The sequence below is a fragment of the Vulpes lagopus genome, chromosome 15 (genome assembly GCF_018345385.1).
Source record: "Vulpes lagopus strain Blue_001 chromosome 15, ASM1834538v1, whole genome shotgun sequence".
Taxonomy (NCBI): Eukaryota; Metazoa; Chordata; class Mammalia; order Carnivora; family Canidae; genus Vulpes; species Vulpes lagopus.
The window spans coordinates 35,958,304-35,985,747 of NC_054838.1; the positions used below are offsets into that span (position 1 = coordinate 35,958,304).

General features: G+C 40.0%; 2 protein-coding genes across 2 annotated transcripts in view; both read right to left on the reverse strand.

Annotated features, from left to right (window-relative positions):
* Positions 1–6,839: 6,839 nt before the first annotated feature.
* On the reverse strand, positions 6,840–11,996 carry CCDC89 (coiled-coil domain containing 89). Its single transcript, XM_041729682.1, has one exon. It carries the CDS (start codon positions 11,226–11,228, stop codon positions 10,116–10,118), a length of 1,113 nt encoding a protein of 370 aa, XP_041585616.1. The 5' UTR covers positions 11,229–11,996; the 3' UTR covers positions 6,840–10,115.
* A 3,378-nt stretch (positions 11,997–15,374) lies between these two features.
* SYTL2 (synaptotagmin like 2) overlaps positions 15,375–27,444 on the reverse strand; it is a 151,735-nt gene continuing 139,665 nt past the window's right edge. Inside the window, 6 exon segments of the mRNA XM_041729973.1 lie at positions 15,375–16,932; positions 17,843–18,048; positions 19,709–19,808; positions 21,898–21,976; positions 24,814–24,984; positions 27,059–27,161. Of these exon segments, the coding sequence (XP_041585907.1) occupies positions 16,787–16,932; positions 17,843–18,048; positions 19,709–19,808; positions 21,898–21,976; positions 24,814–24,984; positions 27,059–27,161 (805 nt within the window). The 3' untranslated portion in view covers positions 15,375–16,786.

Below are 27,444 nucleotides of genomic sequence, written 5' to 3' on the forward strand. Positions count from 1 at the left end.
GCGCAAAGGGGCTCTCCGCCTCCGAGGAGGAAAAGAGCCCCGATTAGCAATTACAGGTATTTTTTAAAAGGCAAAAGGAAAGAAACCGCCTAAAGACAAAAGAACCGCGGGAGTCGCATAGCATCCAGGTTGATTTCTCAGGTCAACATGAACCTATTCAGGGACATTCCAATCAGGGTGTGGGGGGAAATGGTTTTCTTATTGTTTTTTTTTTTTTTTAAATTTTTATTTATTTATGATAGGCACACAGTGAGAGAGAGAGAGAGGCAGAGACACAGGCAGAGGGAGAAGCAGGCTCCATGCACCGGGAGCCTGATGTGGGATTCGATCCCGGGTCTCCAGGATCGCGCCCTGGGCCAAAGGCAGGCGCTAAACCACTGCGCCACCCAGGGATCCCTGGTTTTCTTATTGTAAACAGAATGCTTTTAGTTGCTAAAATTTCAGGAAGGCACCTGGATGGGCTGCCTCTGGATTAGGGCTGGCCCTACTTACAAGGGGGGAGGTTTCTTCAGATCCAAACAATTCTATAGATTCCATTTGCTTGTATGTCTTTAAATCTCTTTTCATCTAGGGCAGCGTCCCTTCTACCTTTTTTTCCCCAGTGCCATTTAACTGAAGAAACCAAGCCATTTGTTTTTGTTGAATGTCCCATATTCTAGATTTGTTTGTTTGCTTTCTTATGGTGCCATTTTACTTTTCTTCATTAGCCCCATCCATCCTGTAAGTGGGAAATTAGTTTTCAAGGGTTAGTTCGCTTCAGGTTCAACATTTATGGCCAGAATATTTCCTAGAAGGCAGCACTCTTCATGATGCATCCTATGACATGTGAATGTTTAACTATCCTGTTTTTAGTAATACTAAGAATAATGGATGTTTTCAAATAGTGACACTAATTCCTCCTCCATTGTAAAATTGTCCCTTAACCTTTCTCCTAATAGTTTTGTCTAATGATGATCAATACCTGACTAAATTATTTCCCTAGGGATTACAAAATCATGCCTCTTAAATTCTTTTATTTCTTTAATTACCTGCAGTTCTGTGAAAAACAACTTTATCTCAGCACATATGGGCCATATTGTCACCCTAATATACAGGGAACAGGAAAAGTAAGATAATCCCTCTTAATAGCTACTTTTCAGTTAGTGACAAATGAGCTTTGCCTTTGTTGTTTTCATTATTGTTGTTTGTCTTTTGGGTGTATCATAATGAACTCATAGATTTTAAAATATTTAGTTTGTTTCACTCAATTGCAGTTATTTTTGTACTCCAATTACTCATCTTTAGCCATTGGGAATCTCTCCAACTTGGTTCTCATGTCTTGTTAAGAGAACTGTTAGTGGTTGACAGTTGATTTGCTTTTTGATACAACTAACTGTATCAGGTTCATTGTGTACATTTCCACCTCCAGATCTGGAATTAGCTCTTTCTCCAAAGAGTCCTTCTTCCTTTTAATGGAAAATCGTTTTTGGAGGTTGCAAAGTGGGCCTGAGGGATGCTCATACCAAATTGTTGCTGAATTTAGGCCTTTCAGTTGACAGAGCTGGGATATGTGTATTTTTTTAAAGAAAAATACTGATATTTTTAATTCAAATTTAATATCAAATGCTTTACTTTACTTTTTGATATCTTAATTTGTACAATGAAAATTTTGTCCATAGCAACACAAAATAGTTTTGCTTTAGCCTCTCTGTCTCATTCTCTCTCATACACATTATACATATCTCATATATGATATAGTTTCTTAAATTTTTTTTTTAATTTATTTTATGATAGTTACAGAGAGAGAGAGAGAGAGGCAGAGACACAGGCAGAGGGAGAAGCAGGCTCCATGCACCGGGAGCCTGACGTGGGATTCGATCCAGGGTCTCCCGGATCGCGCCCCGGGCCAAAGGCAGGCGCCAAACCGCTGCGCCACCCAGGGACCCCCTTTTTTTTTTTTAATTTTTTTTTTATGATATAGTTTCAAAATGGTTTTAAAATATAATAGTTTTACAATAATGCCAATATTACAGCTAACCATAAACCTAATAAATAACATTTGCTAAGATGTTTTGATTCTATTTCTCCTCAGAATATCGCCTATTAAGGATATTCATTTGAAAAGCTGTTTTCTAGATTTGGGTGATTCTTTTCTCTCTAGGGTTACACCAGTGTGAAATTCATGCCATCTTCTGGTCATTTGTCTCATTCACTGAAAGTTTCAGCTTTCAGTACAAAGCCCCCCAAGTAAGTGATGGGATTTGAATCCAGACAGTCTGATGCCAGTGCACTCCTCCACTCACTACACTAATACTCTGGTTGTTTGCTGATCACAGATCTAGGTTTTCAAAAGATCTAGTGGAAAGATTTGAATGGGGATGGGGGCAGGGCGAGGACTGAGCTGGATTATGAAGGCTCAGACCTCTGACAGGGACCGAGGTAAACACGGATAGGAGTATAATGAGATTAATCTGGCCACAGCGTTTCTGGTAAGAGTCTACTGTGCCTGCTTAGCCTGCAGCTTTGGATGGTGTGACCACTAGGAAGGGCAGTTTCTTTTTTTTTCTTTTTTAAAGATTTTATTTATTTGAGAGAGAGCATGAGCAGGGGGAGAATGAGAAGCAGGCTTCCCACTGAGCCAAGAGCCAGATGTGGGGTTCAATCCCAGGACCCGGAGATCTTGACCTGAGCCAAAGCCAGACATTTAACTGACTCAGCCCCCCAGGTGCCCCTGAAAGGCAGTTTCTTACCAGGAACAGAAGGTACTATGAAGGCTGTCAAGCTACTGTACTCTTGTATTTTCCTCATCTCTTCAGTGTGCAATTCTTACACATTTAATAGGCTTTAGCTTAACTGCCACCAGCTGTCCTAACCTCTTCTACTTATGTTGGCAAACTCTGCTATGCACTCCCTTGTCGTCCTATCCTTCAGCATTTTCCTCACCCACTAGGAGGCAAAATCAGTGAGGATAAGGTCTCTCTTTTTTTAAATTAATTTATTTTTTGTATTTTTTTAAACGATTTTATTTATTCATTCATGAGAGATACAGAGACAGAGGCAGAGACACAGGCAGAGGGAGAAGCAGGCTCCATGCAGGGGGCCCGATATGGGACTCAATCCCGGGTCTCCAGGATCAGGCCCTGGGCTGAAGGCGGCGCTAAACCGCTCAGCCACCTGGGCTGCCCTGTATATTTTTTTATTGGAATTCGATTTGCCAACACCAAGTGCTCATCCCGTCAAGTGCCCCCCTCAGTGCCCGTCTGTCTTACATTGTGCCCAGGTACTTAGAACAGTACCTGGCCGATAAAAGGCCCTCAGTAAATATTTGTTAAATTAATGATGTACATTAGATTAATAACTTATTAAAATGGAAAAATCAGATTTTCTCTACCATCTCTTGTTTGTCTGTTACGGCACAATGAAAACCAGACTAAAAACTTTAAAATAGAAAATAGGCTAAGATCTAAAATTCTTGTCTCACACAGACATATGAAAATCCATGAGAAAATACATTCAAATCTTTAAATTCAGGAGAGAAATAGTAATCTTTAGGTGACATGCAGGGTAGAAAATAAATTGTCATTAGCCGTATGTTGTTGAACATTTGTGAAAGCAGCAGCTTTCAGCCGAATGGCCTGACCTAGATCTGTCAGGCCATATTTGGCTCTCTATAAAATATGTCTTGTCTACTTAATTCTTGGAGAAAGAATAATCTGCAGGCTTTTTGAGTCATCTACACCAAAATAGAGCTAACTAGGAAGTTAAAACAGTTACATGGGAGATTCTTTGTTTTTAATTGTATTGTCTTTTTGAATAGGTAATACACCCAGATGGCTCAAAAGTCAAAAGATATAAAATGGTATACACTGAGTTTCCTTCCCAGTCCTATTCCTCACCATCCCAGTCCCCACACCCCTCCATAACACTGATAACTGCTTTTATTAATATTTATTTTATTTTATTTATTTTATTTTATTTTTTATTAATATTTCTTATTTTCAATATTTACTTAAGCAGATGGGAGCAAATATATGTTTGCATTCTTATTCCTCTCTGCACCTTATATAGAAGATCATATACTACAGATATTATTCTGCACCGTTTGGTTTTTTTCCCCCTAAATGTATCCTGGAGATATTTCCATACTCATACATAGGACTTAATTTTTCTTTTCTTTATTATATATTTGCAATGTATTCCAAAGTATGAAGGGCCTACCTTTTATTTAACCAGTGCCTTATTGATGGTATTTAAACTATTTCTGATCTTTTGCTATTGCAAACAATGCTGTAATGAGCAATCTTAAACATGAAAGGGAAGATTTTTTAGACGAGTACAAATATGAGTGGATTAGAGCATTCAATAGGCATAGTCTGGCAAATAGCTAAGACAAGTCCCTTTGTAGAACTGAGGAGTGAGGTGGTTGAGGAAGGGGACACTGTGGTCAATTGAATGTGTAATGAATGACCAGGAAAATCTGTCCCAGGGAAAATTCTTCTTGGATTAGTTTTTTCCAAGTGAGATAAACAGAAGATTTAGTGAGAACATCAGGTAGGGAGACACATCTGTACAGCCTTAGGTTCTTAAATATTATTAGATGTTTTTCCTCTTTGGAAAATAATATCCAGCTTGTCTCTAGGGAGATGGACAAATGATTAGAAAAGCCACCTCCGGGCACCCCGGGTGGCTCAGCGGTTTAGCGCCGCCTTCAGCCCAGGGCCTGATCCTGGAGACCCGGGATTGAGTCCCATATCGGGCCCCCTGCATGGAGCCTGCTTCTCCCTCTGCCTGTGTCTCTGCCTGTCTCTGCACCTCTCTCTCTCTTTCTATCTCTCTGTCTCTCATGAATAAATAAAAATCAGAAAAGGAAAAGAAGAGAAAAGAAGAGAAAAGAAGAGAAAAGAAAAGAAAAGAAAAGAAAAGAAAAGAAAAGAAAAGAAAAGAAAAGAAAAGAAAAGAAAAGCCACCTCCCTAAAATGCCAACTTTGTTTAGGAGGCCAGGATAAAAAAAGAATCCCTGCCTGAAAAGGTTCATTAGTCTAAGTAGATGTGGTATAGCAGGCACTGTTGATGGCCTACCCAGCACCTATCCCTCTCCATCCACAGGTATCTAGGTAAACAGGGACTGGATAGAACAGCAAGCACCCGGGCAGGTACTCCCTCCAACACTATTCTTAAATAACTATTTAACTTGTGGCATTTGGGTGGCTCAGTTGGCTGAACATCCACTCTTGATCTCAGGGTCATGAATTCAAGCACCATGTTGGGTTCCATGCTGGGAGTGGAGGTTACTTAAAAAATAAATAGGGGCATTCAGTTGGCTCAGTTGATTAAGAGGCTGCCTTTGGCTCAGGTCACGATCCCAGGGTCCTGGGATCAAGCCCCACCTGGGGCTTCCAGCTGGATGGGTAGCCTGCTTCTCCCTCTCCAGGGCTTGTGCTCTCCCACTCTCTCCCTCTCTATCTCATAAATAAATAAACAAACAAACAAACAAATAAATGTTTAATATAGCCGAGTGGGGAAGAAGTAGATTTTCTAGTAATACTTTACTAGAAATAAATTAACCTGAGTATTCACTAACTGAAGCAGAGCCAGTATTTGTGAAAACATAAACCCAGTCAGTTCACTTTAGCTCTAGCTCTAGCTCTCCTTCCTTTTCTAGCTTTCATGATTTTTTTTTTGAACTAGACAAATTCCTTAGAGGCACATTGAGGGAATTACAAAAATGTAATACAAAAGATCATACTATGTACACAGCGCTATTCACACATTGGCTTTAAAATCTCTGTTCTGCTGGCTTTGTTTAGGGTTAGTGCTTGTGGATGTTACAGAAAAATTCACTAGCATTACAGATCTGCCTTAGAAAGGAGTTTTGTTGTTTTCCAAACTTCCCCTCAAGGGCAGTATTTCGGAGGCGGCCACTTTATACTTTTGTAATTTGTTCCAGTGATAAGCGTCATTTTACAGATCCGCATACCACAATAACTAAACTGGTTGCTCATCCTCAATCTGGCTGTGGGTCACAGATGAGATACAAGATAAGCACTGAAACAGTGGAATGCAAAGTGCTATGGAGCAGAGGGAAAAAAAAATCTCTTTTTTTTCTGAGGCTGGTGAGAAGGTAGTTCGTATAGTAGGGGAAAGCATGGAAATTTGAGCCAGAAAACAGGCTCAGCCACATAAATTGCCATGCCCAGTGCAAAAAGAGGACGTGGAACTCCTTGTCACACAATTATTAAGAATGTTGGGGTACTTGGGTGGCTCAGTTAAACCTCTGATCCTTGATTTCAGCTAAGGTCATGATCTCAGGATCATGAGATCAAGACCCATGTCAGGTTCCATATTGGGCATGGAGCCTACTTCGGATTTTCACTCTCTCCTTCTGCCCCTCCCCCACTCCCAATCACACGCTCTGGCTCTCGCACTCTCTCTCTCTCTCTAGACAGTGACAGCAGAGCACTAAACCAAATGTGGGGCCACCATGCAAGTGACATACCTATGAGGCTGGCCCTGCTACAGAGAGTGGAGTTCAAACCTTTCTCCTTCCCCACCCCACCCCAAGCAAAGCTCCCTGGCTTTGGGCAAGTCCCTCCCTGAATCTCACTTTTTTCATCTGTTAACAGTGATAAATGAACTTTCTTTGAAGACCTAGTATGTGGCTGAAATGAAAAGCACTTGACACATGATAGGTTCACATTCTTCTTACATTCTTATTCCATATTTTGGGCTCTGGTGTGAAATGTTGGGGTTTGGGAACCGTCAAGGATTCTTGAGACGTCTTTGGTGCAAAATAGGTGGTTTTATTAAATCACGGGGACAGGATCTGTGGGCAAAATCTGCAGTGGGATTGTGGGAAGAGACTGATTATATATTTTTAAGTTGGGAATGGATTAGAGATCTTAAGTCTGTAAGAAATTTGGAAGGCTTCCAGGACCTTGCAGGGCTGGCTGCTGTTAGGATAATGTCATTCACTACTGTCAAATAAAATCTTTTTATTTTTATTTTTTTTTTCAAATAAAATCTTAATCATGAGATCCTTCAGATGTTTATCAGTGGACTATATGTTTGGAGGATGATTGCTAACATATATCTTGGTGGTGGATATAAAGGAAGTTTCCAAAGGGATTTTTTATATGTTAAGGAAGACTTAAAGGATCCTGGAGGTCAGGCTAATGTCCAGCTAAGGTTACCTTTGCCTCTAGCAAAGTATTGAGGCAGTTGAGTTCCTGGAAGAAACTTACTCTCCTTGTTCCAAGTACTTGTCAATGTCTCTAAGTTGTAAGGAAGTTTAATTTTTCCTACATTTCTTTTACCTTTGTTCTCCACATTAGGCTGTTTGATTCAATTCTGTAGACATCCATCTTTGACCCTCTCTTCTGATTACTCACTTTCCTTTTACTATATTTCAAAAGAGTATTAGAATGATCAGGAAATAGTCAATAGCTAATCATTGATTACCCATAAAGTGGCAATTTCATATTGTACAACCTAATACAAATGCCTTAGCATGACTGAACAGTAGTGTCCTCAGACCTGGGCACCTGAGACCCCTCCTTTGAGCCCATGTTCTAGGGGACATACGTCCCTGTCCCCCTACCTTACCCACCTCTCTGCACTCTTCTGGATGCACCCTTCCCCACCTAAAGAGGGGTATCATGGGCTAAGCCCTCTATTAAACCACTCTTCGATACCAGGACGCCTGTTTCTGATTCCCACCTTGCCTCTGCCCAGGAGTTGCTGCCTCTGCAGAGATTGGGCATAAAATTTCAGCAAATTACACCACCTCCGGACAACTTGTTGGGGCTTGAGGGTGGAGGTTGGACAGGCACAAAGGGCTGGGGGGGATGGTGGCAGAAAGAAACGGATGCTGGCACGCATGCATACCAGGCCCCATGCAAAGACGCCCAAACCGGGCTGGGAAAAGAGGGCTGATCTGTGTGGCTGTATTTGTTCCCTTGCCCCCCTCCACCCTTTTCTCCTCCTTTTATAAGGGGTCTGCCCAACTTTCAAGCCTCCCTGTGTTCTGTCCACAATTTACTCTTCCAGTCTTATCTGTAGACATGATTCTCTGAGCCTCCAACTATGATGTCCCCCCAAAATAATATATATGTATATGTACATATGTATATGTATGTATACACACACACACACACACACACACACACACACACATATATACTTTTTTAACTCTATGACTTTCTACTCCATGCTGTCTCAAACCTTTCTCCCTTTCTTACACCGGTGAAATTCTAGTTATTTAAGAACCAGCTTACACACCAACTCCTATGTTAGTCACCCCTGCCATTCAATCCTCTCTACCTTCCTGAGCTTTACCCCAGGCAGAGTTAGCTGCTGTGTGTGTGTCTGTGATTTACTTGCTGTGATCTTATAAAGCTCTTGGGAAAACACATTACATTGTACGTAATTGCTTTTTGCCCCTAGACTCCACTGTGTGGGAGCTCTGACGGGGCAGAAAGGATGCTTCTTCATGCTTATTCTTGGCACTCAGTGGGGTGTTGTCATCAAAATCCCAGTTCTCCCAGTGATCAAGTGGCCTTGGGCAAATCCGTTTCCTCTTCTTTGAAACAGAAATAAACATAATGACCTTCTCCAATGGTAATTTAATCCTGTGGATTAAATAAGTAAAACAAGCCATTCAAAGTGCTTCAGCACGATACATAGTATGAGCTCAATAAGGGATAGCTATAATTAAATTAGCTCCTATATTCTGATTCTTGGTAATGTGTAAGAGCAAGTAAATAGTCCTTTCAAGCCAACAGCATGGTTTCTTGGAATTTGTATTTAATACCACAATTTTATAGGATTGTGAAAAAATAGGTTTTAAAAAACTGCCTAAGGTAAAGTGACACTCAAAAATTGTTTGTTAAAAAGATACTAAGTAAAGTTAGTAAATCCAAATTATTAGGTAACTCTTGGGAACTTTGACACCAAATGGGTAAGAAATATACTATATTACAATCTATTTTGAAAGGTATGTTTACATATTGACTAAAAATAGGGAAATAAGGAAGCACAGTATATTTTTTATAACTGCCTCTTTAAGAACTTTCCATAAATATATGTAATAACTATTATGTTTTTATATATCTACATAGTTATTCCTACAAACATGCTGTAAGTATACATATATATTTCATTTAGATGATTTTTAAAAAGGAAAAAGTTAAATATAAATAAATAAAAAAGGAAAAATTAATTGCAAGGAAATAAGGCTAATAGAAACAAAACAATCACTATGCATTTCTTTATATATCATACCCAGTCTGCTCTGACTTATTACCCTAAGTTGGGGCCCTTTGTCTATTAGCATATTATGCAGTATTAAATGAAACTACTGATACTTGCATCCCTGCACCTCTAAATCCTGTTTTTATTAAGGAAAAAAACCCCAAGAAAATGGAAAGTGATCTAAGCTTGCAGGAAAGATGAAAACTGGTTGATTTCACTTATTTGAATCTTACTGCTCATATAGAATGACTGTAATAAAGTTTGCCTACTTTGATAAAGACCTTAATGATTTCAATCCTTGTTTTCCAAGCTAGTGCAAGCAAAATAAGATCAAAAGGATACTGCTGTAAAGCAGGTGAAGCAAGCAATTGTTTGCCAGTTGCAAAATCAGATACTTTCTTCTGCAAGCTCTCCATGCTATTTTATTGTGCTATTAACTGTTACAATTTATATTTTCAACTAAGGGAGACTACAAGTCTACCTATCAACAAGGGGGAGCTATGCAAAACTGTCTTCACAATAGTACATCTCATTGCACATTGAAGGTTCACTTAAGTTCACAGCTGCTAATGTAAAATATTAGGATTTTTGAAGATATCTTGGGTTGAGAATGAATAAGTTAGGAGGAAGATGAAGATAATGATAGCAAATTTAGGATTTCAAAGGCACAGAAAGAAATCTGATACATCTTGTGTATTTAGGTGGTAGGACTGAAGATTAGGGCTACCCTTACAATAGTAACAACCACAACATCACAGTAAAGTGGCTTTTCTTTGAATCACCCTTTGTGCTTTAAAGTATAATAAATGGAATACCAACTTTTCTCTTGCAATGCTATGGCACAAATATTTAAATTCTAAATGAGAGGAAAGAGGAAACTGGGATTCCTATGGAAAGAGATGGCGGAGTTTGGCGTTGAGTTCTCTCTCCTTGCTTAAAAGATCCAGGCTGTGCTTTTTGAAGGCTTCAGACTGCAGCCGGAGTTCGTCGTAGGCCTTCTGGATCCCATCTACCCTGCGCTGAAGTTCCCGGACTCTCAAGTTGCTGTCCACGGCCACTGCCTCTTGCTCAAACCTCTCCAGCGCGTGCCTCCTGGCCACATCTGCTGTCTCCAGCTTCTCCTCGAGCTGGCGGATCTCTGCTTGCTTGTTCTGAAGCACCCTGCCCCTCTCCATGGACAGCTGCAACAGCTCGTCCTTCTCTCGGGTGACCGTCTGCAGCCTGGCCTGCAGCTCCCGGTTCAGGCTGCTGTGTGCCCGCTCTGCCTCTGCCATCTGCTCCACCGCCTGCCGCTGCTGCTGCTGGAGGCTCTGCAGCTGGCTGCGCAGCTGCTCTGTCTCCTTGGTGTGGGCGCAGGCCTGCTGATTCTGCAGCTCCAGCAGCTCCTTCTCTCTGGCCTGGGCCTGGCAGGCATCCTGAGCACACCTCTGTTTCAGAGTCTCCAGCTCCTTGGAGAGGGCCTCGCTGCGGGCAGTGAGCTGCAACACTTTGGCCTCCTGGTCCTTCAGAGCCTGACTGAACAGGTTGCTGTTCTCCAGCCTCAGTTTCTCATTCTCCTCCCTGAGCTTGACGTTCTGACTCTTGTGTTCGTCCTTGAAGCGTATCATCAACTCGTGGTTGGCTGCCAGGGTCATAAAGCGTTCCTCCAGCTTCTGGGCATGCTGGCTCTTGGCCTTCAGCTGCTCGGCCTCCAGCATCCTCTTCTCCTCCAGCTCTGTGTTGAGCAGCTCCAGGATCTGGCAGCGTTCCAGGGCCTCATCCGACCTCCGCTTCAGGATGCAGATGAGCTGGGACTGCTCTTGGATGCGGGAGCAAAGCATCGCCTTCTCGCTCTTCTCCTCCGCAGACAGCCCCCGGAGGTTTGCCAAGGCCTCCCTCAGACCGTCCAGTTCCTTAAACTCCATCTCCTCTTCCGGCGTTTCTAGTTTTTTGTTTTGCTTCTCTAAGGGCTCTTCAGTGGGCGCAGGGTCCATCCTGAGAGGCTTCTCTTCTTGAGGCATAAGCGCATAGGCCTCCTCCACTAGCCGCTGACCCCACAGTGTTTCCCCCGCGGATTCAAAAGCCTCGGCGCGTTGCTAGGGCCTCCCCGCGCTCCCCGCAGCAGTTGCTTTTCCCAGCAAGGAGCCCTGTGATTGGCGGGCAGGTCCCCGGAATGCTGTGAAGTAACAGGCAGATCTGGGGGAGGCCAGAACCAGTCTGCCCTGCTTCTGCTTGCCTCCTAGCAAATCACAGCTCTGGCTCCCAGCCGGTGTCGGGCTGTCCTGGACAGGGAAGAGATGCCAAGCTCGCTAGGTTTCCAGCCCGCTCAGAGGGTAAAAAAAAACTTGACTCTACCTAATTTCTGGGAGGAGTAAACAAATCGGGCTGACGGTGACATATGCTTCCTCCCTCTCGCCCCTTCAGTGATCATGAGAATAAATTACCGTCTGTGGAAACACCTTTGCTCCTTAACAATCTGCAATCTATAAAAACAAAGTAGCAGTGCTGCTGTGAGAGCCAGGATCCTAAGTGGCTGTGAGTTGCACCTGCAGTGTTTAACACAGCTCAGAGAGCAAACCCCAATGAGGATTTCCTTTGTTTCCCTTACCATTGTCCTCGGCTGGGAAACCCTCTTATTATTCAGTATTCCCTGTTTTTTACCCATTAGCAAAATAAGATTACAGAAAGCAGCTTCATGAACAATGTAGATACGAAAAACATTAAAACCGAAAAAAGATCCGGGGGTCGCCTACCATCATATACCAATTCCAGATGAACTAGACTGTTCAGTGTAACATGTAAAATAAAATCCAAGTGTTAAAGATAGAAACTAGAAGAAAATAAAGGCAAGTATAAAAACTCTGGGTCAGGGGCACCTGGGTGGCTCAGTGGTTGAGCATCTGCCTTTGGCTCAGATCATGATCCTGGGTCCTGGGATCAAGTCCAGCATATGGCTTCCCGCAGGGAGCCTGCTCCTCCCTCTGTCTGTGCCTCTGCCTCTCTGTGTCTCTCATGAATAAATAAAATCTTTGTTTAAAAAAAAAACAAAAAACAACTCTCTGGGTCAGAAAGGACTTTCTTAGCTTAAATATTATATAAAAGGTAAGGGAAAGCTTAATTTTGCTGAACATTTCAAGTTATAATTTTTAAAATTGTGAGCTCCGGGGTCTCTCCAGCCTCTTGTTCCTCAGGACCTGACTTTTTATGCCCTAGTCCAACCCAACCACTGAAGCTCCCCTAACCAACCAGCTCTCTGGCCATGTTTGCAGGTGTTCTCCTCACCTGAATGATTTCCAACCTTGGCCCTTGTTGCTCTCCATATGTACTCCGCAACAGCGGTCGGTTTAGAAGCGTCTCTTCTGTGAAGCCTTTCCCGGCCCCTATATGTGGAATGGACCACTCACCACTTTTACTGCTATAAAAAAGTCCACTATGGACTGCTCATAATTCTAATGGAAACTGTGATAGCCTTACTGCACTCACTGCTCACCTGCCTGCCTTCCCCTACTAAACCCTGAGATCATTGAGAGCAAAGGCTGCATCTGTGCTCTCCTTGATACTTGACAGGTGCCTGGGACTTTGGGAAGGCTTAGATAAACGTGTATTGAATGAATGTTGAAGGCAAATTTCAAACTGGGAAAAATATCCACCATAAAGATGACATGATAGATTTATATTTTTGCAGAGAGCCTGAACAAATCAATAAAGTATTAGCATCTTAAAAGAGAAATGAACAATTAAGTTCACAGATGATGGGGTGGATATGGCTATTGAAAACTAGAAATAATTTCATCTATTAATTTTGCTACATTTCCCCATTTTAGGACTACCCAGGATGGCTGAGACTATAGTGAAACAGGTATTCTCTCATACTCTCATACATATTGAGGACTTCAAACATTTTTATGACTTTTGAACTAATGGATTGCCCTTCTGGGGAGAGTTTTGCTTGGGAAATAATCCGAACGTTTTGCTCAAAGCTTTTCATGGCGGTTGTTTATAACAACTAAAAGCTGGAAACCTAAATATCCCCAAGAGAGAAAATGTTAAATTATATTTTCTTAGAATGTTATGCAGCCATGAAACATTATCATGTTTATAAGTAATTTGATGGTATGAAAATATTTATGCTAGAAAGAACTGCAAAACAAAAGATAAAAAAAATTCAGAATGATCTTGCTGGGAAAACTCAAGCACAGAGTGAAGGGTTGATGACTCCTACAAACACTGTTTCTGATGTTGAGATTTAATCTCTCAAGTCATGATGATAAGGAAAAAGCCTGGGTGTCATTACAGATGTTGGATGCATTTTCAAATGCTTCAGATTTCACCAGAAGCAAAACAGATCAGGAAGAGGTTTCAGATTTTCACTTGGGTGTCAAAGACTAGAGTCTCGTGTCTATAAAAGAAAAGCAACGTTGGAAGACTGGGGAAATTTCCTGAGCTGAAATTTTAATAACTACTGTAATTATAGGATACTGAGGTTTTATGAAAGTGGATTCCAAAGACTTCAAAAATGTGAATTAAATTTATTTGTATTCTCCCCTCATTTCTCTTCTTTTCCTTAAATTTCAAGCTCATATACTGAAATGGAACTTGTGAAGTTGAGACAAGTGACTAGAAAATTAGAATACTTCTCGTCATTTAAATAAAAGGTCACATATATATTGAATGTATTGCTGATTACCACATATGGTTGTCTGATGTAGTAAAGTGAATTTACAGAATATGTTTCCTAAGGTAAAAAAAAGATGACAGGGAAAATACTCAAAGTGGTTAATAGCAGTTGTTTCTTGAGGGATGAGCTTCTGGATGCTTACTCCCCGCCCCCCACCTTTCTATGTCCCTTGTACATAGTGGATACTTGATGGTATTTGTAGACTAAACAGATTTTCCACATTAAAAATATTTCACATTTATGTGTTAAAATTATTTTAAATAACTAAGTCCACAAAATGAATACTTGTCAAGTCTAAAAATCTCATAAGACTCTAATTAACATTCATTCACTGATTCGCTCAACAATACAGTGCAAGATACTAAGTAAACAAATAAATTAGATACCATCTGTCTTCTCAAAGAACTTGCAGTTTAGTAATGCTTTTAGGCTCCTCTCTGGATGGTGGTTGTCCTCGTTCTACCATTTTCTCCCCACATACCTTTGAACCTGAAAGTATCCAGTATTTCCTCCCCAGAAGTCCAAGGCATAAAACTAGGCCAATGCTCTCTCTAGTGGCGACCAGAGTCCCTTTCCATTGCCTTTGTTGAGTCTTTTAATGTCTTTTTTTTTTTTGAAGCTACTATTTAGAGTTATTCTATACAAAAGTACTAGGCATTTGTACATCTTCTCTCATTTAACTCTAACAATATTCTTGAGAGGTAGGCATTATCATCTACATTTTCTATTTTACAGGAAACAAAGAAACAAAGGCATAGAGAGGTTAAGCAAGCTACTCCATGTCACCCAGAGAGTGACAGAGCCAGAATTCAAACCCAAATCATTTTGATACCAAAGGTGGTTCTCTTGGTAACTCTGATGTTCTGAAGGTCAGGGATCTGAGGATAGGAGGAGGCACGCAGTCCCAGGGGGAGACGATAGAACCAATCTCATGTTTCAGAGCCAGCTGGATGCTGGAAGGTGGCTGAGCAGATAACTGAAAGAAGGGCTGAGAAAGAAGCTGGTACCATGAAGTGGCAGGAGCTGGAACAAGATTTGCACTTCTGCCACTATTCCTGGCCAGCCTGGGAGGTGTGCTTCCACTCAGCTCATCTTGCCCCTTCCTGTGCTCAGAACAGAATCAGGACCTGGAGCTGGACTACACATCTCTTTCTTTCTTTCTTCTTTCTTTCTTTCTTTCTTTCTTTCTTTCTTTCTTTCTTTCTTTCTTTCTTTCTTCTTTCTTTCTTTCTTTCTTTCTTTCTTTCTTTCTCTTTCTTTCTTTCTTTCTTTCTTTCTTTCTTTCTTTCTTTCTTTCTTTCTTTCTTTCTCTTTCTTTCTTTCTTTCTTTCTTTCTTTCTCTCTCTCTCTCTTTCTTTCTTTCTTTCTTTCTTTCTTTCTTTCTTTATTTATGAGAGAGAGAGAGAGAGCACACAAAAGAAAGGGCAGAAGGAGAGGAAGAAGCAGACTCCTCACTGAGCAGGGAGCCCAACGTGGGGGCTTGATCCCAGGACCCTGAGATCATAACCTGAGCCGAAGGCAGATGCTTAACGGACTGAGCCACCCAGGTGCCCCTCTAGTCTTTTTCAATGACATTTGCTAGACACTTATTGTAAGGTTTCACACTCCTGAATGTCCAGGCTCCCCCTGACCTATGTTTAAATTAGTGCTTGTTTTGAGAAAGACAACCAAGTTGGGTCCTAAGGAAGAGTAATGTTTTATATATTAAAATGATCCAGAAAATGTCTCCATGGGAAAATTTTCAAAAATAAATGTTAAACTACCTTCAACGCTTTTCAACTACTTTTGTAAAATAAAAATTCCACTTTCAATAACATAGCCAGAGCTTCTCACTTAGAGGAAATGATGTCCAGAGCTGCAAGTAAATACTTAAGAAATATTAGCTCAGTAGTTCTTTAGCCTTGCAAGAAAATTTACGTTTTAGGATTCCTGACATAAAGTATTTCACTCAAAATAAGAAGTCAGGTTAACTTGACCACACAATTAAATCATGTAATAATTTATTCTAAGGGTTTTTTACAAAATACTTTATGAAAATTATACATACATAGGAAGTACAGTTTAACAATTTACATTCTAATTAAAACTTTGTTGCAAAGCATGTCTGTGACCACTCTCATGCTCATTTCATATAGTAGAGTTATAGGAAAAACAGAATCTTGCATATGCAAGGTTTTGTTTGTTTTTATATAGTCTATTACAAAACACAGGCTTGGGATCTTAGGAGAAAATTAAGCCAAAAGCTGAATTCCACCTATGAGCCAGTGGGTGGCACCAAAGCACATCTCAGACTTTGACAGGGGAAAACAGAAAAGCACTTTCAAAGGCAGACATACATGCAGTAAATTCAGTCTCATGGCCCTAACCTGTAATTCCACATTTTAATAGAGATTGCAGAGTAAATAGTTTCCTTAGGGTTAAATTCTTTATTATCACTGATATTCTTCCTTTTTCCCCCTTATAGGAGCATTGTTCTGTCCCTCTTTTCCAAAAACTACATATTTTTCAGTTCCTGTGAGGGTTTCCAACCATTGAGTAGCTGGCCCTCCTAGCTGTAGCACAGGGTTGGTGGTGTGAAACACAGGATGGCAAACTAGAATATTTTGCTGGTTAAAAACCCAACATTTAATGTTTTGGGACAGCTTTTTCTCTGAAGCAGCAGCAACTGTTTGCTTTACCTAGCTTTCTCAAATATCTTCTTTAATGTTGAAGTCACAAATAAGTTACACATTTTATTATTAGTTAAGTCTCTTGGGTACATGCAGGTTGACTTTACCATGCTGTGTGGCATCCATTAGTGGTGAGAGGCAGCAGGTGAGAATCTGTCCATATAGTCAGATTTTCAAGATCAGATTCTACCTGTTTAGTAGTTTTCAGTGGAGGAGCCAGTCAACTTCGGGATCATTTTGAAATCTTGGCAATCAACAGCATTCTGAGAGGCAGGGTTGCTTCAATCCAAGTGTTGGGGGAATTTACCATCTTTTCCCAGAGAGCAACTTCTTCTGATGTAGAGTCCATCCAATCCACTTCAGTACCATAGCTTTTACCTAAAAAAGAAAGAAAGAAAAAGAAAAAGAAAAAGAAAGAAAGAAAGAAAGAGAAAGAAAGAAAAGGAAAAAAAAGCAAGAAAGAAAGCTTTGCATTTAGAAAGGAATAGTTCATTGGGGAAAAAAAAACCCTGGACCATCCCCTAATTATAATCATCAATGGAAGAGAGTGAGGAATAGTTTTAGTATTACTAGGAGGGCAGATCTGGGGCTCAATATAAGAAAAAACTATTTAACCACCTGAGATGCCCAATAATGGGGCATTCCATAATTGGGACTATAATTGGAACTATTCCCTCTACTCACAGAGTAGATTTCTCTTCATGTTCATAGAAGTTCTAGCTGACAACAAATCAGGGACATAGTGGGGTAATAGGGAAGGTTGGAAGTTAGACAATCTCTAAGGAAGTGTAGTTTGAGGTTTAGTGTCTAACAGGCTCAACTTTGAATCTTGGGTCTGATACTTATTAGCTCTGTTACTTCATTTCTTAGAATAACATTAGTAATAACTCATGGGCTTTCTGTGAAGATGAAATAAAAAAATATAAATACAGCATTCAGTACAGTGACTAGTGCTCATTAATATGAGTTATTATGATTATTTTAAGCACAATTCTAGTTACAAAAGGACATAAGTGTTTTTTCAGGGAAGAGTAGTAATGAAGGCTTTTCTGTACTTCCCACACACAATAACTTAAGCTTTGTGTGGATAGACACTACATCCCGTTAATCTTTGTATTTAGAGCCCTTGGCATACAGCCTGACATTCCTCCACTCATTCATTTCATTACACTTAACAGAAGTAGAATATCTATTTTCATTAGGAAGAAGCAAAACAACAAACAGGCAAAACTTTACTGTCCCTGGAAGCACCTGGCTCCTAGAGAATTGAAAACCTAACAAACATTACCTGTTCCAAAGCCAATCCGAAGACCTCCCAAAAACTGGTTGGTTAATTTGTGATGGTCCCAGACAGTAAGCTCTACACAGGCTTCTGTCAGGTCTTCAGGCCTGAACCCATCATACACCATGGTGTGGTTGAAGACAGGATTGGTGGTTTTCCCTACAGCTCTTGTTTTCTGGCGACTTTTCCTACTTGTATCTGGAAGGATGATACTACAAAAGGAATCATATTGTAAAAGCATTTTAATAAGATGGTGAATATTTACGCTTTCAGTGTACTGCAACACAGCTACTGAAGATTGGCAGAAGGAAATGGAAGAAAAAAAGAGTGTAGAGAGGCAGCAGTGGTGGTGGTGATGGTGATCATGGTGGCAGTGATGATGGTTGTGATAGTGGTGGTGGTGGTAACCATGATGGTGGTAGTGGTGGTGATGGAGGCAGTGATGATGGCAGTGGTGGTGGCAGTCATGACGGTGGTGGCAGCTACGATGGGGGTAGTGATAGTAGGGGTGCTGGTGGTGATGATGGTGGTGGTGGTGGTAGTGGCAGTGGTGATAGTGGTGGTGGCAGTGGCAGCGGTGGTGATAGCAGGGATGGTGGTGGTAATGGCAGTGATGGTGGAGGCAAAGATGGTGGCAGTGGTGGTGATGATGCCACAGTGGCAGCATTCTGCTGGAGAGACTGTGCATTATAGTGGACCAGACTTGCTTTAAATCCTGACTCTGCCACTTATTGGCTGTGTATTGTAGGGAAAGTCCCGTAATATCTCATACACTTGCTTCTTCATCTTAAAAATGAGAATGTGATGCCTATTTCATGAGGTTAATATCAGAATTACATATGAAGCAAACAACTTGGGTTAGTGCTTTCTTTTAGTAAGTGCTTAATATGGTAGCAATTGGCTGGGGATTCCTTTAAAATTTGTAAGCATTCGTGATCATCTGTTTTCTGTTTTTAACCTACCATCTCTTATAAATACAAAGCCTGAGAGTTGTCTCAGAATGACACACTGACCTGAGCTGAAAAATCTTACCAACTGACATCTATAAATACTATGTATAGTGAAAATCACAAATAATGTCAACAAACTTAAACTGCTATAATTGATCTTCTGGAAGGATCTATATAGATGAAATTAGTTAGGGGGAACTGAGAGTGCTTACTAACATCTGCTTAGTTACTACTGACTAGATGCCAGAGAAAAAAGTCTGCCACTTAAAGACTCCAATTGTCTTACACTCCTAGGACATAACTATTAGTAGGGGTCTTTTTTTTTTTTTTTTAAGATTTTACTTATTTATTCATGAGAGACAGAGAGAGAGAGAGAGGCAGAGACACAGGCAGAGGGAGAAGCAGGCTCCATGCAGGGAGCCCGACGTGGGACTTGATCCTGGGTCTCCAGGATCAGGCAGTAGGGGTCTGTTTAGCAAGTCATTTTCCACATATTTGCAGGCTGAGGCAAAAGATCTTTTGCAGATAAGCCACAAAGGTGGGACAAGGGATAGGAGGAAAAATTCTCCTAGCTCCACAAAGGAACCAAGGAGCATGGAATCCCAACATTAGAAATCTGATGAACTCTTTTATACTGAATATTAACCTCGCCAGCAGATATATCTCCCAGAAGACATCCCATACCTGAGTACATGGTCCCTGGTTTCATTTGTATGTATGCTGCCTTCATGGTTTTAAAATTAAATGGACCCTTAGGGGTTCGTGTCACAGATCCCTCTAGTTCACATTGTCATTGTCCCAAGTTATCTCACTTAAACCATGGAGGATGAGTTTCAGCATCACAGATATTGAGACCCCAAAACAACCAGCAAAGGCTAGTCTATGATAGAACTGAGAGAAGCAGAGTTATCAGTGTGGTTACCATTTAACAAAAGAATTTAGATGGCTGCCCCTTAGCTGTGGTAGATCAAGACATTCCTTTACCCAGATGTGCACTTCTCCCGTTGTAGGAAGCTTTTTACCTGGAATTGGAAAAGGACAAAAAATAAAACTTCACTGCCTTTCCTCTTGTGGCAATACTATATCCAAAGATGCCAACCTAAAAATGGTCTGGCACAGTGATACTAGCTAGAGCTTGAGGATATGGTCCTAATTGGTTAAATGTATACATTCTTAACCAAATCTTCCATACTCTGGCTGCACTAAGCTCAGACAGTTCTATAAAAATAATTCATATTGATTCCAAGTACAGAGTACTATATAATCTTTCTGGGTTTGGCTTGTTTCAAGACAAGTTATAGAAATCAGGTATGTAATCATACATTTATAGTTATATTCAAAACATCTCAATGAAATGCACATTCCTTTCAAATATTAATACTGATATCAATTGCTGTAGTGGGAGGCATCTGAAACCATACTGAGTATAAAGTAATCAAAATAGGTACTGGCTAAGGTATAGCTACTCTTCTTTTTAAATGTGGTGACATACTTTATGTAGATACACACATAATAACTAATCTTATGGACAGGGAATTACTGAGAAGTTGGCTTAGTCTTTAGTTATTGGCTAGACTGGGTACACATGGACAGAGGGCCATTACCATATTTTTCTGAATAGGTTAACTCAGTCAACCAACCTGAATTTAATGGGCATCTATGATATGCTCAGCCCTATGCTAGTAATGTCATCAGATATACAAGGAATATATAAAAAAAAATCTATCTCTTTGGAAAATGTTTACACTTAAGCTAAAAAGATTAACTCAAATAAAAACTATAAAAATGGCATATAGAATGAAATGCCAAGGTATTACCATAATGTTCTAGATGATGATGTGAACAGTGAGGGGGAAAGAATATAGCCAGACAAGATGGGGCTTCATCTAAGACTTGGATAGGTTGAGAAGAGGAAGCCATTTCAGGGAAGAGAAACTACATGAGCAAAAACTCAGACAAGATGGAGCTCATCAAAACACATGATCTCCTTTGCCCCCTCACCAAGAAATGATAGTGGAGGGAAAGATATTGGCAGAATTTCTATGCATGTGGACCATAAATGATAGGATACAAATTACATATAGTAAGAAAATCTGCCTTTTAGGAAGATCCAGAAGTAACAACAAGGTGGTTTGGCAGCTATATGGGCCTAAAGATAGGTTTTGCTTGCCCTCCAATTCTTTTTTTTTTTTTTTTTTTTTAACTGAATTAGAATGTCTTTCTCCAGTTCAATCACTGCCCTTACCACCCATTCTTTCTTTCGTCCCACTAGTTTTACTACCCGGTTACTGAAAACATTTGAGTTGCAACCTCTGATTTCAGTCATAACATTTACACAGATTCTTACAGAGAAAAACTTGGGGAACTTCTTGGGAAATGAGAGTGGGCTGGCATTCATTTCTTGCTAGTTTCTTGCTCCTTAACTGGGCTGTAGGCCTGAGGCCCTAACATCAAGGATGCAATTAGTAACCTGGAGGAAAAAGCTTTCTGTACTGCTGAGGCCTTGAGAATGCAGAACCAATGAACTCTAATTTCCTAAGAGCTTCATACTAATTCTTCTAATTCTCACCTCTGAAGAACACTCAGGTTCCATTCTTACCCTAATACAACCAATAGTTCCAAATTCTGAATATGGGAAAGGCCATTCACATTGTGTAGATACCAACTTTTTAGAGAGTGAGGTGAAAGTTAAGACGGCTGAAAATGAGGATTTTTTTTTTTTCATAGAAACAAGGTACAATGGTAGTTACCAAGGGCTGGGAGAAGGACAAGGCAAGGGCATAGTTTAATGGGTATAGAGTTTCAGATATGGAAGATGAAAAAGTTCTAGAGCTCTACTTCATAACAATGTGAATATACTTAACACTACAAATGGTACACTTAAAAAATGGCTAAGATGGTAAATTTTATGTTATATGTTTTTACCATAAAGAGAGAGAGAGAGAGAGAACGAACTATCAATTGTAAATTGACTCATTTGGTCCATACAATTATTAAGTTAATATATTTGCTTAGGGTTTCACCTTTGAAAGTAACACAGCGTCCAAAGAAATCCTTGGAGAGGGAGATATTAGGAAAGGGCATAAATCTAGATGGAAAATCATTACATACCAGGAGTTGGCTCTGGGACGTACTGGAGAGCTAACTTCATTTCACCTCTGTTTTCTACTTCAAGGGGAACCGGTGCAGTCTAGGAAATGAAGCACTGCCAGTCAGTAGGTGTAAGACACAAATGATTTTACTCTGTTGGTACTCTGTTATAGGACCATAACTGCCCCATCTCTGCAATTCTGTATCACCCACGAGTGCCCCAGATTAAAAGTTCCTTCCCCATTAGAGCTAAACTCTTGCGTTTTTACCTGGGAAGGCTCTATTATGTATCTTGGAAAAACGTGCTTGGTCCCCAGAAAACATCTCAAGGCCTTTGATCCCAGAGATAGGAGAGAAATCAGTTTGGCTGTCTGGCTGGTTGGCTTGCTTGCTTGCTTTTTTCCTTCTCTTTCTCTCTCTCCTTCTCTCTTTCTTTCAAAATTTTATTTATTTATTCATGAGAGACAGAGAGAGAAAGGCAGAGACATAGGCAGAGGGAGAAGCAGGCTCCCTGCAGGGAGCCTGATGCAGCCAGCCTGAATTCTAGAGAGGAAGAAAGAATTGAAAATACAGAAGAAAGAATAAACATATGGGACAGGGTCATGAGATTGAGCTCTGTGTAGGGTTCTGCACTGAGCATGGAACCTGTTTAAGATTCTCTCTCTCCCTCCTCTTGCCCACTTGCACAGGTGCTCTCTCTTTTAAAAACAAGAAAGAGAGCAAGAGAAACATATATAATGATCCCAAACTATGGATAACCATTATGAATTAAAACGCCATTATAATAGCTTTCTCCTATACAGGACCCTGGGATCATGACCTGAACCAAAGTCAGATGCTCAACCACTGAGCCACCCAGGTGCCCCCAGAATGGCTTTCTTGGAGATAGGAGAAATGTTCTGGGATGCTTTGGTTTTTATAAAAACACACATATTTTTGTTAGTCACTCAGCCAGGACATAAAACTATTTATTTGTATTATTCTCTTTCTTTGAGTAAGAATGTGGGAAAGGAGGGGAAAGAAAACCCAAACATTACATTTTCAAAGGTACATGAGTCTAATTACTTCAGATCACTTCGTATGAGGTCTGTAAGAATAACAAAGACTGGACAATAACTTAAGAGTGTAGCTCTATTATTTTGAGTATAAGAGAGATGGCTTTACTTTCAAATTCTGGTCCTCTAGAGCCTTATTGCTGAAGCATGGCTATGCTTCAGAAATGTAAGGGAAGTTAGTTTAAAATGAAAACCTCTTGTCATCTTCTGAAGAATTCATACCCAGTAAGTCTTTGGTAAGACTAGAAGCAAGGGCTTCCAGTGATTTTGATGCAATATTTTAGAATCATTTCTTTAGTATCTACATAATACAACACTTTCACTTAACAAAGATTTGTATTATTGCTATTTATAACTTCCAGCTGGGATCATACCAACCCTCACACTGAGGACAATAAAAAAAAAGAGATTAAACACATTTATTTGAAGGAGTTAAAGAACTATTAATATAGACAGGACTCAAATGGACAAGATCTTTTAGCCTGACAGTCATTGCTTTTCACGTTGAGGCATCAGCTAATTTTTAAGTAGTGCCAAATTAGAACATAAGAAGCCTAAATGAAAAAGACTAAGACGACTGAGCAGGAGGATGCCTAGGTGGCTCAGTGGTTGAATGTCTGCCTTTGGCTCAGGTCATGATCCCAGGGTCCTGGGATTGAGTCCTGCATCAGGTTCCCCACAGGGAGTCTGCTTCTCCCTCTGCCTCTGTCTGTGTGTCTCTAATGAACAAATAAGTAAAATCTTAAAAAAAAAAAAAAAAAGCCTGAGCAGAGTTTTTTCCAGTCTCATGGGGCTGGAGAGACCAAAATTGGAGTCCACAGCCAGCTAGGAAGGAATAGCCTTAGAAAGTATCCTAAATCAGTGGTTCTCAAAATATGGTTCCCAGGCCATACTCTGCATCAGCAATTAATCAGCAATGCCTAGGAACTTACTGGAAATGCATATTCTTGGGGGCTGAGGTCTTACTGAATCAGAAACCTTGGGAATAGGGCCCAGAAATCTGTGTTTTAATGAGTCCTTCAAGTGAACTGGATTCATCCTAAAATTTGAGAACTACTTCCCTAGGCTTTCACTTGGAACCTCTGAAGGGTCATAGCCTAGGAACACGGCCAAGCAAAAACTACATGAGATCCCATGAAAACTGAACCCCAGCTTCTGGTTGGTTCATTCTCAGGTTAAAGTGGTCTGTCCCTACTATGTGTCAGAAACAAAAGTAAATCCTCTCAAAGTATCCCTAAAGGTTTTCATATAAAATGTATAGCATGCAATAAAAAATAAACAGGCATATTAGGACAAAGGACCAAATGACCAAAGATAAAGAATTAGATAAAAGAGACTTACAAATGCTTAAGATATTGTGTTTTCAGATATATACCTTAAATAACATTGATAAATATGTTCATAAAGACAATATTAAGAAGAGAGAATTTTTGCAGTAAAGTGGTCTATAAAAAATCAAATGAGAATATAAATCTGAAAAATATAATGTTGAGAACTTATAAGATGAGTGTTCTAGACACAGCAGATAAGAAAATTATTAAACTGAAATATAGGTTCACAAAAACTAGTCAGCCTGAATTCTAGAGAGGAAGAAAGAATTGAAAATACAGAAGAAAGAATAAACATACGGGACACGGTCATGAAATTGAGCTCTGTGTAGGGCTCTGCACTGAGCATGGAACCTGTTTAAGATTCTCTCTCTCCCTCCTCTTTCCCACTTGCACAGGTGCTCTCTCTTTTAAAAACAAAAAAGAGAGCAAGAGAAACATATATAATGATCCCAAACTATGGATAACCATTATGAATTAAAATGCAATTATAATAGCTTTCTCCTATACACCAGGTCTCGAACCATCCAACCAACCAACAAGTCTGAACTTACCTTTCGCTTCAGAGGGTACCACTTCAATTGTTTGTTCTGTTTGTTGTCCCAGTCCCAAGTTTCCAAGTCCAGTTCCACTTCCCCTAGAAAACTATTACGCTTAAATGTATCCCGATGCCAAACGGAGACGTTCAGTTTTTGTGTTTTTAAGATTTGCTTTTCGATTTTATACTGTAGATCAAAGAAGGAAATTAAAGTGGTGAATAATATTATTTTATACCAAAGTTATAACATAGAGAGAGGAGGAGAAAAGTCATCTGTGCAGATCAGGTTTTCTCATCTGCTAGGTTTCAAGTCTCAAAAATATTGCAAAGTCATCTTATTCTAAGTGTCTTGTTTCAAAGAGCTATATCCATCTTTCACAAAAGCTGATTTTTTTTCCTGCTTCTGGAAAAGCAAACCACAGTTCAAATATCAGAGGCAGTAATGGCTCTCTAAAAACAAAAGCCAATTATTCATTTTTTTATTGGATGTTTTAGTTCAAACTAGATATAACATAAATCCAATTCATTCTAAAAATACTAATAAAGTTTAATCCTGTGGTCTGTTTTCTACTTAAGGACAAGGTATTTTTTTTCTAATAGACTCTATTTTTTTAGAGAAGTTTCAGATTTACAGCAAAATTGAGTAGAAAGTACAGACAATTCCCATATACCACTCGCCCCCACTTACACAAAATGTCTCCCACTATGGATATCCTGCAATGACAAGGTATTTTTCAAGAAAAGATATTTTTGTTTTTTTCCTGCTTCATATGGTTAAGTGGAAAATATCTGGCATCCTAGCAGTTTTTCATCTAGGATGTAGTCAATCCTAGATTATATATAATCATGGAAGGGATAATAGTAGTTCTAATCTAAAAATAATCTCTATTTGGCTTTATGATGTACTATTTGAAAGTCCATTTCGGTTGTAGCAGGCTTGCCTTTCTCTGAGTTTACCATTTAAATTAGCTGGCTTTTCCTGAGTATAGGGTTGAAGCAGCTGACCCAGAAATAGCAAGGGTACTGAGGTATATCATAGTCAAACTGTAATTAAAAAGTGGCTACAGAAAATCCATAAAAAACTGACCCATGGAGGACTGAAAATTAATTTAACTCTGCTTCTTTCCTTGGAGGATAATCAAACAGTAGGACAGGTTTTTCAGAAAGGGGGAATGAAGAGCACTTCTTATATTTTGTTTTACATTATCATGACTAAGGCAGCATTATGCAATCTGGGGGGAAAAGGAATACGGCCAATTGAGCCAGGTATACTTTCTATTCATCTGTTCTGCCATCTCTCCTTCCAATAAACATTTTTTAAACATCTATCACGACCCTGTACTAAGAGTCAACATTTACATGTTTAATGTATACTAATCACTTCGCACATATTAACTCTTTTAATGTTCATAAGTACTGAAGTAGATAGGCAGGTACTATTATTGCCTTTTGGAAACCTCAAGTATGGACAGGTTTAAGTCTTTTGCCCAAAGGCACACTGTTGATAAAGTACATGGAGCTGGTCTCTGACCTCCTGGAACTTAGAATTTAATGGGAAAGCAGACAATGGAGCCAGTAGTTAAAGTGCTGAGAGTTAACAAAGTCTATATGAAACAAGGTGCCTGAGGTAGCAGACCCAGGCGGGACAGAAGGGTTAGGGACAAGCTCTCACAAGAAGAGGCATTTAAAACTGTAGGAGGTAGTTAGGGATAGAATGTGGGAAAAAGTTCTTCAGCCTGATGGAACATGAAATCCAGCAGCGTGAGAAAATGTGGCTAGTTCCTCCAAACAACAGAAAGGAATCAGGGTGACCTAAACAAAGACTCTGAAAGTAGAGGTGCAAAGGGACTGGTGCATGGTAAGGATGGACTTGCCTCTAAGGGTAATGGGAATCCTACAACATTTTAAGCAGAGAAATAACATGATCAGGATTATGCTTCTGGGATACTTTGGTCACAATGCTCCATGTTTTCAGCTGTGTGTCTTTGAGCAAACTCCTTTGTTTCTCTAAGCCTCATCTGTGAGGGGTAGGTGATACCCTCCTGGTGGGGTATGTCCAGAGTGAGATAATGCATACAATGTTCATGGTGCATGATCTCACACAAAGCAGTTTCTCAGAACATGTTTATCCCTTTCCTTCTCCACTCTCTATGACTGACTTTATCTGTAGAGATACTACCCCAGAAGATACGGCTATTCACACACAATCACAGTGACACATCATCATTTAGGATTTTCCTAGACAGACAGTTCTTAGATACCCGCAATATCTCATTATACACAGGATTCAATGTCTTCTTCACTACAAGTGTTTTCTTCTTGCCCATTTTGCCCTTGTCTGGTAACAAATAGGTCTTTACATATCTAAAAAGAGAAGTGGACAGACAAGAAGGTCAGAGAAAATAAAAGTGCTATTTCCATCTCTACTTTGAAAAATGCATTGATAATTGACAGAAAAAAATATTTCATGACACCAAGAAAAGCATTAAGTAAAGGATGTTCTCACCAACACCTTTTATACTTAAACTTTTAAATTTGGTGCAACAGAATTGGTCATTTTATAATGTTTTGAAAATTTTTCAAGGATATTTCCTGAATTCCCTTTTCCCTTTGACCTTATCTGAAGTGGAGGAGGGAGGAAAAGACC